The sequence below is a fragment of the Chrysochloris asiatica genome, unplaced genomic scaffold (genome assembly GCF_000296735.1).
Source record: "Chrysochloris asiatica unplaced genomic scaffold, ChrAsi1.0 scaffold00069, whole genome shotgun sequence".
Lineage (NCBI taxonomy): Eukaryota > Metazoa > Chordata > Mammalia > Afrosoricida > Chrysochloridae > Chrysochloris > Chrysochloris asiatica.
In genome coordinates this window covers 15,964,869-15,984,606 of record NW_006408587.1, presented here as the reverse complement: position 1 = coordinate 15,984,606, position 19,738 = coordinate 15,964,869, and the positions used below count along the sequence as shown (strand labels likewise).

Genomic DNA, 19,738 nt, shown 5'->3' with positions numbered 1-19,738 from the left:
TTTTTAGGAGATCCCAATCGTCTATTTTGTCTTCTGCTATTTGTGTGTTTTCAGTTATGTTTGATAGTATGTTTATGCCATGTATCAGAGCCCCTAACTTTGTCCCTATTTTTCATTGCTGGTCTTTATAATAAGTTCTAGGCTTCACATTTAGATCTTTAATCCACATTGAGTTCATTTTTTGTAAATGGTGTGAGATATGGATCTTGTTTCATTCTTATGCAAATGGATTTCCAATTTTGCCATCACCATTTCTAAAACCCGATTACTCTTTCTTTCATATTTTCAGTTGTAATGATCCAAGAGGAAATGAAAAAGATAATCAGAAAAAGGATTTAGGCCATCATCCAGAGTTTCTAAGTAATCCCTTTTTTGATTGCACCCTTAGTTTCTGGTACAGTGTTTGGTACAGGTTGTTGTTAGGTTTTGGTTCACAGTAACCCTCTGTCTAACAGAAGTAAGCTTTGCTTGGTCCTGTGCCAGCCTCACAGTCATTGCTGTTTGAGCCCATGTTTGCAGCAGCCACTGTGTCATCTAGAACCATTGTTAGATGTTTTATAAATAGAAATGAATATCTTTTTAGAGGCATTTTTGGCATTTCATATGTGCTGCATTCACTTCACTATGTGGGTTACCAATACCTAAAGCATTTTGGGGGAGAAGATACTAGCACCCAGCACTTGGATGAGAGTTTTGGGGAGCATGCTTTTTTAGTCTGTAGTGGTTACCACGCTATATTGATGAGGCTATGTGCTCTTCTTCTCATTTAGTGGAGCGTGTGTAAAGAAACTGGGCTTTAGTTCTGTGTGATTAAGGGACAGTCTTTTACACCCAGATATTGTCACAGTTGTGATGGCACTGAGAATAGTGAAGACAAACTGGATTTTCTGAGGAAATTAGCCTAACTCCAGCAATTCTCTAGCAAACTAAAATTTTGAGATCTGAGTTCCTCACAATATGATAATAATCTAATGCTTGCCGCTTCAGTTTGCATTTTATTGTTACATTGTGTTTTCACCAGTGAAATAGTTTGGGCGCAACCATCTTGGGTTTATATATCATCCGAGGAATTGGTTGATTATTAGAAAAAGGCAGTTTACCCAGTTTGCCAGCAGTAAACTTTCCCCATAGGAAGCTGACTGGCATGAAAAAACTCTTGGCAGAATTTGAGGAAGCATGTGTACAGAGGAAACGAAAAGGATTGGGGCAGAGCCAGAGTCTTCAGGAGAAGAAATAGAGATGAAATTCACTTTCTAGCTCTACTGAGTTTCAGACTTAACTCATGGAACATTGAGCCGATGTTCTCAACACTTGCCATTGGAGAAAACCAAATGAAGTCTCTGCAACTAGTACTGAGCTGAGTGAGATTATCATATCCAGGTTTTAAAAGATCATGTGCCTAAATGATACCTAACATGATATGCAGAATCTCAAATTAGGAGTTCATTGTCGGCATTAGTCAGTTAAAATGCACTTTCTCACCAAGTGCTTGAGTATAAGAATTTCTACTGGGTTGATGTAAATCTAGAAATATCAGTAACAAATGACTGAAAGGATAGGAGAGGAGAATAATAAAAATAAATGAAGTTAACTAATTTACAGAATACTTTGGTAGGAATTGGGCTTGCTCCCTATGTGTCATCCAGCTTTAAACTCTTACTGCCCTCCTCATGTTTTCATTCCGTTCTCTCCAGCTTTTTTTGGCTTTATTTGCTCACTATTGTAGTGACAGCCTTTGCAGAAAAGTGTGTTTTATTTGCATAGAAGCTACGTACCTTAAAATACTTTTTTCTTTAAAAATTCAATCTGATTCTAAATAAAATGATTGGAAACATCACCAAAGATTCAGGTGCAATGTTGCCACGTGTCTGTGAGTTAAATCAAAAATAGAAAAACAGTTATTCATTTGATGATGGAAATAACAAGGAGACTAGAATGTTTTATGTTCCCTGGAAAATGAAAGCAGCTTATTAAGTTTAAAAGGACACTAGGATGATTTTGCTGTTGCTTTTTGTCCAAATTCTAAGAGTTCCGACAGCAAATCTCCTCTGTCAATCTTGCTTGATCTGAGAAACTCCCTTCTGTCTCACTCGTGTGTCGAGTTTCATTTTTAGCAGATTGCTTCCCACCAAGAGAAATGATGAGCCCACAAATCTGATTTGTGTTTAGAAAGGTGCCTCCCTCCCTCGTGGTCTTTCTGTGCTCCCAGCCAGCGCACACACTTCACCAGCACAGTAGGAACAGAACCTTATTACATTTTAAACAAATATTCACAAAAGAAAAGACTCCAATCTTAACACTGCTGGAACTTCAGACCAGCATATTAAATTTGATGCATTAGATTTTATCAGAGGTCTATGCATGTACAGAACAGCTTTGTGAGACATGTAGATGATTTTTGTATTGTATTATTCAGAAGCTATATTTTCTGTTGGTTTTAATTTTCTCGAAAGTTTTTTTTTTTTTTTTTACAGCTAAGTTAAACCATGACTTAGAAGTTATTTTATTTTGATAGATTTATGTAGATGATCAGTAAATTAACTTCACTATTTTTTAAAGCTATCAGAAGATGAAAAGAACTCAAGAAATGATTATAAATTTATTTAGATTGTAATGAAACATTTCCTAGTGTAGTCAAGTTTAGTAGAAATTTTTTACATGAGGGTGAGTCAGAAATTATCCACACTCTGACTGTAGAATTTATTTTAATCAACTTGTAGAAAAGACAAATACATCATTTTTTGAAATAATATCCTTGCTTTCAATACACTTTGTCCATCTGCCAACAACCTTTCATATCCCTTATTTTAAAAATGGTGTAGACTGAGCTACAAGCCACAAATGCACCACTGTCTTCACTTCTTCATCAAAGGTGAGTCTTCATCCTAGAAGGGCTGCTTTCAGGGGACCAAACAGGTGACAGTCCTGTGGAGCAAGATCAAGACTATAGGGAGGATGCTTTAATACCTCAAAGGGAAGTTTTGTCATGCAAGATCACAATGCCCTTGGATGGCAGTCCTCGGCTTTTAGTCTGAAGTTTAGGTTTCAGTTCTTTAGAGAGCATCTCACTGTAAGGAGCACTGTTGATTGTAGAACCTTTTTCCTGATAGTGTCTCAATACTGGCCCATGAGAATTCCAGAAAACTGTAAGCATCAATTTTCCAGCTGATGGTTGACTTTTGAACTTTTCCTTGGTCAGCAGCTGAGGATGTTTCCATCCCATACTCTGCCATTTACTCTCAGGTTTGTAATGATGAATGAATGTCTCGTCACCAGTAACAACTTTGTTTACAGAAACTTTTACCTTCCTGCGAGTATCAGTCCAGTTTTGTTTGCAGATGTCCACGTTCACTCCTGCACAGCAGTGCTCTTGAACGGAAAGTGCTGGTAAGAGCACAGCCAACAGCAGTTTTCATATCGCTGTGGTGCGGATAATTTTTGACTCACCCTCGTATAATATGTTGTGATTTTTGGTAGAATCATTCCTCATCATGAAGTATAGAGCAAGAGAGAATCTTTGGATATCTAGAGGGGAGAGAACAAAACTCTTATATCCATGTTATGAAGCTCATTGCTCGATTGAACTGAAAATATCTCACTGTTCTTTTGAGTTCATAACCAGTAATAAGATCATAAAACAAATTCTGGCATTTGAAAATAGTGGTGAGTGATACATATCCTACTTGTCCTTTGCACTTGTCATTTGCATGTGGATGGAACTTTCTGAGATTGTTCTGTTACATAAAGCCATTGCAGTTTTAACTTCTGTGCGCAGGTTGAGTTCTCCAACCTTCTTTTCTGCAGCGACAATCTGTTTCAATGTTTTGTCTCAACATGTCTGCAGAAAAGTCAGAAAGTTTGAAGTGAAAGGCAGCTCATGGGGAGAGTGATTTTTAATGCAAGCTGGGATAAATAAATTGTGAAAGTTGTAGAAATTGAAGGGTTTCCTTTCTTAATTGATACTCATGCCTTGCATTGATTAGTGGTGTGCAGAGTTGTGAGTTTACAGCATGCTTTTTCGTGGAATAGAACAGACTTCTTTGTTCTAAGACTCTGTTTGAACTTGGATGCATACGCAGTTAGGTTTCAAATGAGACGTAAATGACAAACATTTCTTGTTTTTTACTGACAGAAATCTTTTATGATTATTTAAAATGTCAAACATTTCCCACCATTTCATTTTTCAATTGGAAAACTTATAAATGATAATCTCTCTTCATTTTGTTGTGTAACTTGGCAATCTTCAGTTAAATCCTCCCTGCTCTTACAGTCCAGAGGTTACAGCTTAAGACAGTCTTTAGAGTAGCCATGTTATTTACAAAGTTCAGCTGTATGTTTAGTCTGCTAATGGTAATAAAGTTATTACTTTTCATCATCATATTAAAGAAGTTGAAATACATATTTCAACAGAAGTATTAAATAGAAAAAAGGTCATAGAGTAATTCCCTTCTCTTGGTTGAAGTGAATATGCAAGTGTCTTCACGTGATAACGTGGAACATGTGGTAATTAGCTATTTTAAGCATTTGTTAAAAATCAATGAGCATTTTTAGAGAATTGAATAATTGCCATAATGTAAGGTAAAACATTCTATAGCTGATGTTTTTGCTGTCTCTTTAAGATAAGGAAATATATTCAGATAAGTTAAGATTCTCAATTAAAGATCAGGGTCGATTTTAATAAGCCTGGAAATACTTTTTTAGTCAGCTAATTGACTATCATGTTCTTCTAAAGCAGTTCAAATGGGTTTTTTTCCTGAAAAGTAAGTAAAACATTCATAAACTATTCTTATGAAGATAAAACAGTAATGCAGTTTTATAACATACCATCCAGTTTTTTAATTGTTGTTAAGTGCCATCAGGTTGGTTCCAACTCATAGTGACCCTACATAGGGTTTTCAAGGAGTGGCTTGTGGGTTTGAACCACTGACCTTGCAGTTACAGTACAATACTTATTCTGCAGTGCCACACTAGGACTCAGTTTTAGAATAGGTTAAAAAATAGTGATAGTTGAAGGAAGGAAGATGAGCTTAAAATTGTAATGACTTACTTTTAGAAGTAGATCAGATGTCACATGTCCCCATGACATTTCTCAGCTTCAGTAATTCTCCACTGTCCACCAGATAAAGTCCAAAGTCTTTAACTGGATGACAGGGCCCCTCCTAACTATCAATAATATCTTATTCTTTTAATCCTTGTCTTTCCTTTATGCTTTGGTAGCACCAAACAGGGAATTTAACAATAAGTTATATATTTTTTTAATTCCTTGAGCTCCTTTGTGCATGTTGGTCTCTCCCATTAGAATATATATTCTTCTCATTGTTGCTTGGCTACATCACCGTTTCTAGGATGGCTTCCCATGCCCTACACTATCATTCACGGCTTGGGACCGCCACAAAAATACCATAAACATCTGTTTATCTAGATATCAACGTACTCTACTATTGTTTTAGCATTGTGTCTTGGTCTGTTTGACCAAGTATCTGAGTTTCTCCAGAGCAAGTACTCTCTTTTCATTCTGGTACCTAATACAATATGTAATGGGTGCTCCGGAACTGTTAGAGTGATTGGTGTTTTGAGCTTGAAGTCAAGCGGAAAAGGACAAGGCTCTTTTAGATCTTTCCTTCCCATTTCCGCTGTTGCTGTCCTAGAGCAGGCATCATCGTTGCGTACTGGGCATGCTGCAAAGCCTTCCAACTTCTTTTTACCTCTCTAATTTTTACCTCTTATTTTTACCTCTTTTTACTTCTTTAAGATGAGAAGTCATCCTTCAGCTGTATGTATCCTTTTCTACCTTCACACTGCAGCTATGAACCCTTTTCTAAATCTGAGATCTAAGATTATGGCACCCTATGTATATCTTTATTCTTGACCAAGCAGTAACCTTCCCCATAGTTTTCAGCGTTTTTTAATAGTTCTGTATTTATATTATGAGAAGATGAAGGTCTTGAACATAGTTTACAATGCCATGAATAATCTCAATTTAGATGATCAGTCTGCGCTTCAACTCTACTGAACTTCCTTCACTTCCCAAGCCTATATGCATGTATTGTTCTTGACTTAAATGCTGCTTGCTTCACCCCACTCCCACTTTGGTGGTGATTTGTAGTTGTGTGCTGTCAAATGGGCTGTGACTCATAGCGCCCCTATGTAGGGTTTCCAAGGCTGTAAATCTTTTTTTTTTTTAAAGGCTGTAAATCTTTGCAGGAACAGAAAGTCTTATCTTGCTTCCACAGAGCGGCTGGTGAATTCAAACTGCTGACCTTTTGGTTAGTTACCCAGTTCATAATCCACCACACTACCAGGCCTCCTATGCCCACCCTGTTGTTGTTGTTAAGTGCCGTTAAGTCAGTTTTGACTCATAGTGACTCAGTACAAGGTTTCCAAGAGGAACTGGTGAGTTTGTACTGCTGACCTTGTGGTTAGCAGTTCAGTGCTTATCCTCCAGTACCACACCAGGACTCACACTAATTCACCTGTATCCTTTGTGTTCATCTTCTGGGTTCAATTTCAGCTCCTCCTCTGACATATTCCCCTCTGCCTGCTCTAAGTGAAATACCTCTCTTTTATGTTCATATAGCACCCCATACTTATCCATATTATTATTCTGAGCAGATCCACTGAATGTTCAACGTGTCTGTATCACACGTTTTACAGCACGCTGCATTAATGATAGCCACTACCGCCGCCACCGCAGCAGCAGCCGTAGTATCTTTTGAGCACTTGTACTTGATGTGTATGTCAGTAACTCTGTGAAGTGCTCTCCATGCATTGTTTCATGTATCCTCTCCAAAACTCACTAAGGTAAACATTAGCTTATTTTACAAATTAGGAAAATAAGTGAGAGAGATTAAATGCCCAAGTCAAAGAGCAGTAAATAGCCAAACCATAGTTGTAGCCCAGGTTTTTCTGAAAAGGGCTATGTATTCCTAACCACTATGGAATGGTTTTTATGGTTTACCATTGTATCCCCATCATCTGATTGGTGTATTTATATACTTATAAAATCAGTTGAATGAATGATTGATTGGTAAAGCCAATACAAAGAAATAAAAAATATTTGAAGGTATTGTTGTTGTTAAGTGCTGTTGAGTGGATTCCAACTCATAGCAACCCTGTGTGGGGTTTCCAAGGAGTGGCTGGTGGGTTTGAACTACCGACCTTGTGGTTTGCAGTCGAGTACTTCTCCTCCAGTGCCACACCAGAAATCCAACTGAGGTACACTTTGGCATGTATCTTAATCCATTATCATAACAGTGTTAATGAGGAAATAATCTTAGTTGTTTGTTTTTGTTTTTGAACTCAGGAAATCAGCAGAAGGAGCAATGAATGGAGATATGTGCTGAAAGAATGAATTTAAGAACAAGAAGAGTGACCATATTTGTTGTCATAACTGATATCATTTCCCCACCTTTAACATCTTGTATATCTGATATTTATTGCTAAAATAGGTGCAAAAATCAGCTAGAAGCCATGTGTGCTTTCCCCTGGCTTCACAAGGGGGCAAAAAGAAACAGACTCAAAATCAGCTCAAGGCCGGTCCCCAGGAAGGGGAGGTCAGACATGCCTCCACCCTACAGCCTTCTTTACCCTATTTAAAAATTTTGTTTATCTTTAAGTTTTTATTGTGAATTGAGTGATAGTTTATATGGTAGAACATCGGTTTTATACTCATTGTTTGATTACAATGATAACAGTCTCCTCCGTGCATCATCATTCAACTGTATTTACTTCTATTCCTTCTGTTTGTTTTTTTTTGGATGTACACAGAACCATTCAAGAATATATAATCATTTAAACAACCCAAGAGCACATTCTGCAAAGCCTGTCTCCTGGCTGCTAGCACTCAGTCTTTCTCTTTCCATGAGTCTAGAGTCCTCAGCTGCTCTATCTCTCCGTGTCCTCATCTCTGGTGTCGCTGCTTCTCTGGATAGAGTCCCACATTCCGCTCATGCTCATCTCCTTTGATGGTCCTAGGGGCCTCTGTACCTGGACTTTCTTTACCCTATTTTGACAGCAACCATTCCTCCCACAACATTCTCTGCTTCACATCTGGTTTTGATTATCTATTGCAATGACCACACAGAACTCATAACAATACTCACAATAATGGGGAATATTAGGGAAGTGAATATGGTACAATTCAGGATCAAAACCAACTTAGGACGTAACAGTTTTCCAGTCAGGAAAGCCTCTTGTCTACTGTACTGCAGGCTTGCCTCACTCTTGTCTTCAGCCTCTTAGTCATGTGGTCCTTTGGCCTCTGCCCTGCTGTTGAGCCAGTTCTTTTAGCCAGTTTGTGAATGCCCAAAGGGCACATTCTTTAAGCCAGTCTCCTGCCTGTGGGCACTCAGCCTTCCTCAGTCCATAGGCCTAGAGCCTGGAGCTGCTCTGTCTCTCCAGGATACCACCTCTGCCATCGCTGTTTCTCTAGGTAATCTCATGTGTCACTCATGTTCTTCCTTCTTGATGATCCCAGGATCTTCCATCTCTGCTTCTGAGGTGGCTCCTTTTAAACTTAGCTGGAGGGCAAAACTAACCAACCCCACACTTAGAGTCCTGTACACCTTGTTTGCATGGTCCCACTGGGCAGGTTCTAGAACTCCTTTTAGGTATTCCAGTCAGTTATAGGCTGAAGACGGGCTTACAGGTTTTCTGTAATCATGTTTCCTGACATGCCTTTCTATCCAACTCAAGTTTCAATTTTACAGTAGTAGGCAAGGGAAACCAATATGCAGAAGACAGTGAAGCATCTTAGAATTATTTCCCCTCTTCAAACTATGCCTTGATCCCTCTATCATAGAACCCTATTGTTCCAAGGTTGAGCATGCATCACTATTTACCTCTGCCCCATTTAGCCCATGCAAACCTGTCTCAGTGTTCCCCTATCTACCTTGTTCTTCCACCCCTCCCCCTTCTTGTGTATTGCCTCTCCAACACCTGAACTATGATGTGTCTGCCCCTACACTGTGTTCTACAGTCGCCTCCCTCCACCTCCCCCAAAATCTCGCACTCCAACCCCACGGGTAACCAACAAAGAATCCTTTTTTCCCTAAGCTTTTACAGTAATGGTCTTCTGCAATATTTGTCCTTTTGTGACTGACTAATTTCACTCAACATAATGTCCTCAAAATGTAGAACCAGTTTTAAAACATTTGTTGCCTAATCTAGGGAATAAGCTGCCATGAGTTAATAATTCTACTTTTACAGAGGGAATCAATTTACTTTTAGCCTGACCTCAGTTAATAAGCATCTTCCATGGGAATTGCTTTATGGAATGGATTCATACAAAGCAGATCAGCTCTAAACCCAGGGCTCTGTTCACCAGGAACATTTCACAGTAGTGAAGCTGAAGCTGGTCCTCAGAGTCTGACTCAGATCTATGCGCTGCCTGAGATTCCTCGAGATCAAAATGCCGCCGAATCGTGGGAAAACTTAGAAGCGGTATGTTAAAAATGATGTTCTTTTTGGTAGCTGGGAAGCATAAAAGTAATTTCTTCTCTCTCTCTTTTTAAGGACTTGGTTGAACTTAGCCAGCTGGTTACTGAATTCTCGCTACTAGTGAATGTAAGTATGATTGTGTTTGGCTCAGAGTTTTGAAAATACTAGAATGAGAGGGTTTTTTGGTCAATCACTAGGCTTATGCGATAAGCACTGGACTGCAAACCACAAGATCTGCGGTTTGAGCCCGCCGGTTGCTCCATGGGAGAAGGATGAAGCTTTCTACTCCCACGAAGATTTAAAACCTCAGAAACCATGTGCCAAGGCCACTATGAGTTGGAACCAACTTGACGGCACTTAACAACAACAAAGGCTTATTCAAATTTTAACTATAAATTATTAGAAGTTATCATTTATAAGACTGGGAGATAGAGCTCTGTCTTCAGATTCTACATCGATTCAGTAACTATATGTTAAGCATCTGCTATGTGCTATGAGGCACTGTGTTAGTTGTTTGCCTTTGAAAGTCTAGCAAATTTGTATGTAGAAATCAATGAAGCCTGCTTTCTACCTTTTAGGATTCTTGGGTGGAGATAGGTGTGGACCCCCAAAACTAATATTTCAAGCATGATTGTTAAATGCAAAAAAAATAATAATAAATTAGGAAGAGAAGCATTGTGAGCTCCAGGGAAGCACTTAATTCTAAGAGAAGGTGGCTGGGCTGTGCGGTGGAAGCATTAAAGATAGCCTCACATAGGTAGACAGTGTTTAGTAAGCCTTGAAAGTGTGCACAGGTAGTGTGATAAGGAGTGTGTTCGGGAGCAGATGTACAAAAACAAGGACTAGACAGGTATATGGCCTCTTTAGGAATGACCAGTGTAAACAAAGCATGCAGTACCAGGGGCAAGCAAAGAAGGTACAGGTCAGGTTGTGCTGTCATTGAATTTGAACTTGACTTTGTAGGCATTGGAGAACCAATGTCGATTTTTTAGCAGGTTGTTGTTAAGTGCTGTTAAGTCGATTGCGACTCATAGCAACCCTGAATTGAACTGGCCCCCTTGCAGCTTATCCTGAAGTACCACACCACGACTGTACTTTGAGCAGGTTGTTTTTGTTGTTGTTAAGTGCTGTCGAGTTGGCTCCTACTCCGCTGTCCTGTATAGGTTGAGCAGGTTGTTGTTGGTGGTGGTGTTAGGTGCCATCGAGTTGGCTCTGACTCTGCTGCCCTGTATAGGTTGAGCAGGTTAGACTGACGTAAATAATCTGTGCCTCAGTAAAACCACTGTTTACAGCATGGACAGTGGCCTGGGAGAGGGGGGACTACCTAGTTAGGAATCACTTTCAAGAATTTAACAGTGAGAACAATGCAATACAAGTAGAAAGGTAACGAGAAGTTGAAATTGGCCACTCCAGGAAGATGTCAGAGTCAAAATCAGCCTTTGTCCTGTATAATCCGGTAGCCAGTGATTCTGTTAACAGGTTGTTGTTGTTGTTGTTAAGTGTTGTTGTTGTTAAGTTCTGACTCATCACAACCCTGTGTGTGACAGAATGAAACATGGTCACCAACTGCTTCTCAGAAACTCTATACAGAGTCACTGTGGGTTGGAATTGACTCAAGAGAACTTAACAACGACAACAATCTTGGAAGCAGTACAGCCAGAATGCTCCTTAGAAGTGAGCATGGGTAGACTTTGTCCCTTGTACTTGTTGTCAGGAGGGTCCAGTCCCTGGAAAAGGACATTATGCTTGGTCAAGTAGAAGGTCATTGAAGGAGAAGATCCCCAATGAGATGGACTGACACTGTGGCTTCAATGATGGGCTCAAACATAATAATTCTGAGGATGGCACAGGACCAGGCAGTGTTTCGTTCTATTGTGCACTGGGCCTGTATTAGTTGGATTCAACTCAATGGCACATGATACCAGGATGTATGCATATGTTTGTGTGTATACATAGTATGTTGTTGTTGTGTGGCGTGGAGTTGGTTCCACCTAATAGTGACCCTGTATAGGGTTTCTGAGGAGTAGCTTGTGAGCTTGAACCACCAACCCTGTGGTTCAAACTGACTTTGCAGTCCAGAGCTTTAACCCACAACAGCACACCAGAACTCTGAATATAGCATAGGTATATATATAAATTCAAGCCTGTTTCTGCTTACTATTTGGCCTAGGATTATGTCTTTGTTCTAGGATTATGTCTTTGTTCTTAATCAGACTATGATTTTAGGGATATTAATCTTTGAGCTTTGGTTTCCTTGAGCGCTGGCGTTAAATTATACAAAGTTCTGAGAACTGGATTTGGAAAGACTTTGAGAAGTTAGCTGGTATAATCCCTCTCCTTTTGCAGCTGTTTGAACAATACAAAGGAACATTGAATGGTTTAAAATTAGGAAAGATGTACGCCAGGGTTATATTCTTTCACCACACTTGTTCAATCTGTATGTTAAGCAAATAAAACAAGAAGGTGAATTATATGAAGGAAAATGTGGCATCAGGATGGGAGGAAGACTCATTAACAACCTCCAATATGCAAATGATACAAGCTTTCTTACTGATGAAGATGAATGACCACATCCTTAGGTATGGGTTGCGTTTCAATGTAAAGAAAACAAAAATACTCACCACTGAACCAATAAACAACATCCTTTTCAATGGAGCAAAGATTGAAGTCAAAGACTTTATTTTGCTCCGATCAACCATCAACACTCATGGAAGCAGCAGTCAAGAAGCCAAACAACATATTGCATTAGACAAATCTGCTGAACAAGACCTCTTTAAAGTGTTGAAGTGCAAAGATGTCAGTTTGAGGACTAATGTGCACCTGACCGAAGCCATGGTATTTTCAGTAGCCTCACATGCATGTGAAAGTTGGACAGCAAATAAGGAAGACTGTAGAAGAATTGATTCATTTGCGCTATGGTGTTGGAGGAAAATATTGAAAGTACTATGGACATAAGGCCAAAGAACAAACAAGTCTGTGTTGGAAGAAGTACAGCAAGAGTACTGCTCCTTGGAAGCCAGGATGGTCAAACTTCGTCTCTCATACTTCAGACATATTGTCAGGAGAAGGATATCTATCATGTTTGGTAAAGTAGAGGGTCAGAGAAAAAGAGGACGCCCCCCCCCCCCCAATGAAATGGATTGGCACAGTGGCAATAACAATGGGTTCAGGTGTAGCAATGATTGTGAGGTTGGCCCAGGACCGGGCAATGTTTGGTTCTGTTGTGCATAGGGTCACTGTGAGTCGGTACCAACTCAATGGCACCTAACAGCTCTTGACCCAGCTTCCCAAGTAGGTGGTTACCAGCCTCTTTGTGCACAATCATTGTGCAGGGATATTTCATCCATTTCATTTGGCGTCTCTCCTTCTTAGAAGTGTTTACTTCTGTAAAGTAAACTCTGTTCTTGAATACCTTCTCTCTGGTTAAGTAAGTTTTGTCTTTTTTCCATGTTAAAATTCTTCAAGACTTTGGAAGTAACATCATATTTCTTCACCCTACCATCAGTGCCATATTTTCTTCTCTAAGAACCGTTGGTTCTCATATGTCATCTTTCTGAGATCTGACCTCTGGCCCCTTCCTCTGCCTGTGCTTTAGCTTGTGGAGATTTTCTTAAAATGTAATCATAAATATGACTATGCACTAAATTGTTTGAAACATTTTTCTTTTCTGATGTCTCTAAGTCAGAAGAAGTAAAATGAAGTCTCTGGATTGGACCTGTTTGGTTTTGTCATTGTTGTTAAGTACCTACAAGTCTATTCCAACTCATAGCTACCCTGTATAGGGTTTCCGAGGAGTGACTGGTGGGTTTGAACCACCAACCTTATCTGAAATTTATTTTGCAGGCACTAGGGAACCATGTTGACTGTCTGTGAACAGTCCAGTACTTAGCCTACAGTACACCACCATATCTGTGCAGTCTGTTAATAGACAGTGAAACCTGTGAGAGCCAGAACTCAGTGAGATTGCCTTTTTTCCGGGTCTCCCTAACTGGCTGCCTCTAACTGGGTGGATTGTTACCAGTTTTAAAATCTTCTCTATTGTTGTTAAGGAGCTCTGGTAGCGTAGTGGTTACAAGTCAGGCTGCTAATCTCACGATCAGGAGTTTGAAACTACCAGCAGTTCTGTGGGAGAAAGATGAGGCTTTCTCCTCCTGTAAAGATTTACAGCCTCGGAAACTCTACACAGGGTCACTGTGAGACGGAACCGACTCCATGGCACATAACACTACCACCACCATCTTAATTGGACTTCTGGTGTGGTGCTGTATGATCAGCACAGGATTATGAACCACAAAGTTGGCCATTCAAACTCACCAGCTGCTCACTGGAAACCCTACACAGAGTCACTATGAGTTGGAACCGACTCCACGGTACATAACCACTCCCAACCATTGTTGTTATGCCATCGAGTAGGTTCCAATTCATAGCGACCCTGTATAAAATTTCTGAGGAGTGGCTGGTAGGTTTGAACCACTGACCTTGTAGTTAGCAGTCCAGTGCTTAACCTACAGCACCACCCCAAACGCTACATTCTCTGTTAGAAAACATATGAGCTTTTCTTCTTTGACAGGTTTCTGCCTTACATAGGTTCAACAAGGATCCCAAATTTTCTGTTTTTCAAAATTAAGACTTATTATATTATTGTAACTAATAATCTATGTATATGATTTGTAAAATTAATACGTGTGGTTATGCAAACATGCATTTATCAAGTCATAGATCTATATACTTAAAATGTATGTTTTAATGTACTTGTTTGTAAATTGTACTCAATAAACTGAACACATATAAAACTCTTCCCATCTCAGACAAATATACTTCCCTTCCAATGGCAATAGGTACATGAAAGGAAAATTCAGGGTTTGAAGCCATTTTGGTTCTACTCATATGTCCAGTTGAGGTACCTACACTGCTCTTAACCCCTAATCTGAGGAAGATTTATGTAGGAACATTCTGACTATAACCATAGCTCTGCACAAATGTCCCATTTATAATAATCGGTGCAAGGACATCACACAGAGTGCTATTAGGCAGAAGCTCAAAGGAGAACCTTGATTATTATTCCCAGAGTGATTGCGTCTCATGACCACATGGCCAGAGACTCACAGAAGCTCCATTTAGGCACAGAATGACTTGGGAACGTTACCAGAGTGACCACATCCTCTCCTTATCATCACATGGATGTGACAGTATCTGGCAGATTAACCATGTATTTGATGCATCATTTTCAATGTGCATAGCACTGTGCAGAGTTCAGTGAAGAAGAGAGAATGGCATAAAAACAGAACCTGGAAAGCTATTGAGCAAGTAGGATGTGGTCTGATAAAGGTTACTAAGTATATGTGATGTACACTGCTCCATTTTGCTGTCACCTGTTTATGTTGCTCGGGTGCCCTTGTCCTTTCCTGCAGTTTTGGAGCCAGCCCTATTTCTCATCAAGGGGAATTTTTTAAACTCTGTATCAGTAGTAACTCCACAGCACGTCAGTCTTGTTGTTGGTCTTATTTTCTCTACCTTGTACCTTACTCCCTTTTGTAATCAGGTTTTACTCTGTATGTAATGAAATCAAACTAGAGTCTTCCGATGGACCTGTGTGACTGCAGGGTGTTATTTGACAACATTGAACCTCTTAAACTGCTGGGAGGACTAAATGAGATAGTGTCTATTACATTGCATTCTCTTCCTATCCTTTGGCCTCCAACTGAATTCCTTCTTTCGTTTCTCCCTGATTTGACTCCCTTTTTGGTTCTTTGTTTAGAATTCCAGTTATGCCACCACCATTACCTTTACACAGTTTAGGACTGGAGTTCCTTCAATCCCTTTCCTACTGCCAGATCCCCTGATGTCAGCACTCTGCCCACGTAGTCTGCTTAGTTAAGCCTACTCTAGACCATTGTAATCATGTACCCAGCCTGATAGCTCATGTTTGCATGTTTTCGTCTGGGCTTTTCTGTGTCTATAATTTCATATGACTAAGGCATATATGCAGATGATACAACCTTGCTTGCTGAAAGTGAAGAAGACTTAAAATATTTACTGATGAAGATCAAAGAGCACAGCCTTCGGTATGGATTGCATCTCAATAATAAAGAAAACAAAAATCCTCACCACTGGACCAATAAACAACATTCTTATCAATGGAGAAAAGATTGAAGTTGTGAAGGGCTTCATTCTTGGATCAACTGTCAACACTCATGGAAGCAGCAGTCAAGCAATCAAATGACGTATTGCATTAGGCAAATCTGCTGTACAAGACCTTTTTAAAGTGTTGAAGAGCAAAGATGTCAGCTTGAAGACTAAGGTGTGGCTGACCCAAGCCACGGTATTTTCAATAACCTCATATGCATGTGAAAGCTGGACAGTGAATAAGGAAGACTGTAGAAAAATTGATGCTTTTGAGTTATGGTGTTGGAGGAGAATATTGAAAGTGCCATGGGCTGCCAAAAGAAACAACAGATCTGTGTTGGAAGAAGTGCTGCCAGAGTGCTCCTTGGAGGCCAAGATGGCCAAACTACGTCTCATACTTCGGACATATTGTCAGGAGGGACCAGTCGCTGGAGAAGGATATCATGTTTGGTAAGGTGGAGGGTCAGAGAAAAAGAGGAGGACCCCAAGCAAGATGGATTGGCAAAGTGGCAGCATCAAAGGGCTTGAGCGTGGCCACGATAGTGAGGTTGGCCCAGGATCAGGCAGTGTTTCGTTCTGCTGTGCATAAGGTCCCTATAAGTCACTACCAACTCGATGGCACCCAACAACAAGGCATATAGATTGCACACCACATGAGTTCAGAACCAGTGTGAACTGAATTGGTCACATTAAGACTACAGCTTATCCTTGAAGGCTGGCTAGAATTTTGAAAGTCAGGACTAAGATAAACTACCTGGAGTTTGTGCATGATCTTCTTATGAACCTCATAACATCCCAATCACATTTAATAAAACTTTACAACTACTGGAAAATCTTCTACTCCACCCCCACCCCCACACAAGGCAGAACATTATTATAAAGATATAACTAGATTTGGGGATGGATTCGTGAATGCATTACTATTGCTTAGTGAAGAGGATCCTGGGCCTACAAATTTCTACAAGCATTCAAGGCAAAACTAATCATTAATTTTGAATACAACTGCCCATATTCCATTCTGCTTAACAGATATTAACTTTGTGAACTACGTTTTCCTTAGAATCTGTTGTTGTTGTTGTTAAGTGCCGTCGAGTCGGTTCCGACCCATAGCGACCCTGTACAGGGTTTCCGAGGGTGTAAATCTTTACGGGAGTAGAAAGCCTCATCTTTCTCCCGCGGAGCAGCTGGTAGTTTCGAACCGCTGACCTTAAGGTTCGCAGCCCGATTCGTAACCACTACGCTACCAGAGCTCCTATAAATGCTCATTAAGATTAATTAATCTTTTTTAGGCTAATGTTTTTGTTGATGTTAAGTACCATTGAGTCGGTTCTGACCCATAGAGACCCTATTTAGGGTTTCCAAAGAGCGACTGGTGAGCTTGAACCGCTGACCTTGCAGTTCAAGCCGATTTTGCAGTCCAGTGCATTAGCCCACAGTGCTATAATAAGGCAACCTAATTCATTGTTTCTTCAAATGAAATCTATAGATATAGTCTTAGAGTCTTTTGAGAACTTTTTCCTTTAAAAAGGATGCTGTACATTATTGTAGTTTAAGAAGCAATGCAGTGTCCCTCATCAATGGTTTAACTCATTGTTACAGAGAGCCTGAGAAAATCCATAGAATGCCAAAGTGTAAAATGTCAGGAAGGAAGTTTGAGGACTGTCAAATCTGGTAACCCAGGCAGATGAAAACAAACCTAAGCAAACTGGAAGCATACAGAGGGGGTTGGAACACAGAGATGTGGCGGCTCCTGAGCACTCATTGTTGGCAGGAACCTGGTCTCATGGACTAGGGTAACCGTGTACCTGTGTGGTTCAGCCCAGTGTAAAGAGCTGGACAAGTGGTAACCAGCTCCAACTCTGAATGGAGTCGAGTTTGGCATTCTCAGGGTGATTGACAACTCGGACACCAGCATGCTGCCTTGTGGATATCATGGACATCGGTACACAAGAAACAGAAGTTGACGATTTTGAGGATTCAAATGAAACAAAATAATTGGAAGAAGAAGGCAGATCTACACAATTGAGGGATGACTATTTATCCTAGGCTAGGACTGTTGCCCTCTGTCTTTTCCCCAAACCTCATAGTTAATCAGCTTCCATGAATAAGTACTAACAGGTGTGGGCTCATCAATTACTAGGCATTGCATTAGTGGCTACCTGTGTGAGTTATCTAGTGTAGCTGTAGCAGAAATATCACAAGTGAGGTGCTTGAACTAACACATTGATTTTCTCGTAGTAGAGGAAGACTAGGTTCAGGGCCTGACTCAGAGAAGACATTCTCTGTCTGTCAACACTGCAGGAAGGGCTTGTCTCTGAGCTTCTCCTGAGCTGCTGTCTTCATGGGGCTGGGCATCTCTCTTCCCCCAGCTCCGCTTCTCGAGCTTGTCTGTTCAATTTCTTTCATATCTCAAAAGAAATTGATTCAAAATAATCCCTGCCCTAATCCTGTCTCATTAGCAAAACAAAGACACCTATAAATGGGGTTCTGGTGGCACAGAGGTTAGGGTTTACAACACATTATTTTAGAGGATATTATTCAGTCCATAACAGTACCGCAAACCAAGCCCATTGCCATTGATTCTATTCTGATCCATAGCACCCCTAATAACACAGCTAACTTTTCCCCCCACAGTTGCTTTCTGTTAATACTATTGACTATCCGTTGCCTTCTCCTGTTGGCAATGTTAGGGTATCTCTTCATTCTTACATCTTCATTATCTTGCTATTGTTGTTCTATGCTGTCACTCATAGTGACCCCACGCACAACAATGAAAACCTGCCACTCCACCAGTGTCGCATTCCTTGCTGTGTTTGAGCCCTTTGCTGCAGCTACTGTGTCCGTCCGTCTCCCTGAGGGTCTTCCTGTTTTTCTCTGACCCTCCACTTTACCAGCATGATGTCCTTCTCCAGGGAATGGTCCTTCCTGAAAACATCCAAATTACATGAGGTGAACTCTCACCATCCTTGCCTGCTAAGCAATATTCTGGCTGTACTTCCAAGGCAGATTTACTCTTTCTTTGGCAACCCACAGTATATTTACTATTCATTGCCAACAACATCATTCAAGTGCACCAGCTTGTCATCCTGATTCATTAAGAATTACTCTGCTTTCCCAGCATATGAGGTGACTTAAAATACCATAGTTTGGGCCCAGTGCACCTTATTCCTAAAAGTGATGATTTTGCCTTTTAACACTCAGTCTTATTGCCCAGTGCAATATGGTGTTTGAGTTCTTCCATGAGCATTGATTTTGGATCAAGTAATGGAATTCTTGATAACTGCAGTCTTTTCTGTTTATTGGTCCAGTTGTAAGGATTTTGATTTTCTTCATATTGAGGTATAACCCAGACTGGAGGCTATCATCTCTAATTTTCATCAGTTAAGTGCTTCAAGTGCTCTTCTCTTTCAGCAAGCAAGGTTCTATCATGTGCATATTGCAGGTTCTTCCTCCAATCCTGATGCTGCATTTCTTCTTCATGTAGTCTATCTTCTCAGACTATTTGTTTAGCATACAGATTGAGTAAGTCTGGTAAAAGAAGGCAACCTCTAGAGTTTAAGCCAATCAGTATTCCCTGGTTCTGTTCCATTAACTACCTCTTGATCAATACAGTTTTCATATGAGCACAAATAAGTGTTCTGGAATTCCAGTTCTTTTCAATGTTTTTCATAATGTATTATGATCCACCTAGTTGAATGCCACCACATCATCAGTAAACCACAAGTAAACATCTTTCTGATAGTCTCTGCTTTCCTCCAGGAGCCATCTGACATCAGCAGTGATATCCCTCCTTCCAAATTCTTGACAGGTTTCAACTGAGCTTCCAGATGTATACAAAAAAGAGGGACCTGTCAGTCAACTTCTTAAAAAACATGGCTCATCTTCTGGTACTACATCCTGGCCTCCAAGGAGCACTCTGGCTGCACTTCTTTCAACACAGATCTGTTGGTTCTTTTGGCAGCCTGTGGTACTTTCAATATTCTCCTCCAGCACCATAATTCAAAAGCATCAATTCTTCTACGGTCTTCCTTATTCACTGTCCAGCGTTCGCATGCATATGAGGTTATTGAAAATACCGTGGCTTAGGTCAGGCACACCTTAGTCCTCAAGCTGACATCTTTGTTCTTCAACACTTTAAAAAGGTCTTGTGCAGCAGATTTGCCTAATGCAATAC

General features: G+C 40.3%; 1 protein-coding gene across 1 annotated transcript in view; it reads left to right on the top strand.

Annotated features, from left to right (window-relative positions):
• The window catches only part of STX17 (syntaxin 17), an 82,959-nt gene that overhangs the window by 53,936 nt on the left and 9,285 nt on the right, over window positions 1-19,738 (top strand). The window contains exons 6-7 of the mRNA XM_006864746.1: window positions 9,326-9,441; window positions 9,514-9,564. Coding sequence (XP_006864808.1) covers window positions 9,326-9,441; window positions 9,514-9,564 — 167 coding nt within the window. The remainder of the gene's footprint in view (window positions 1-9,325; window positions 9,442-9,513; window positions 9,565-19,738) is intronic.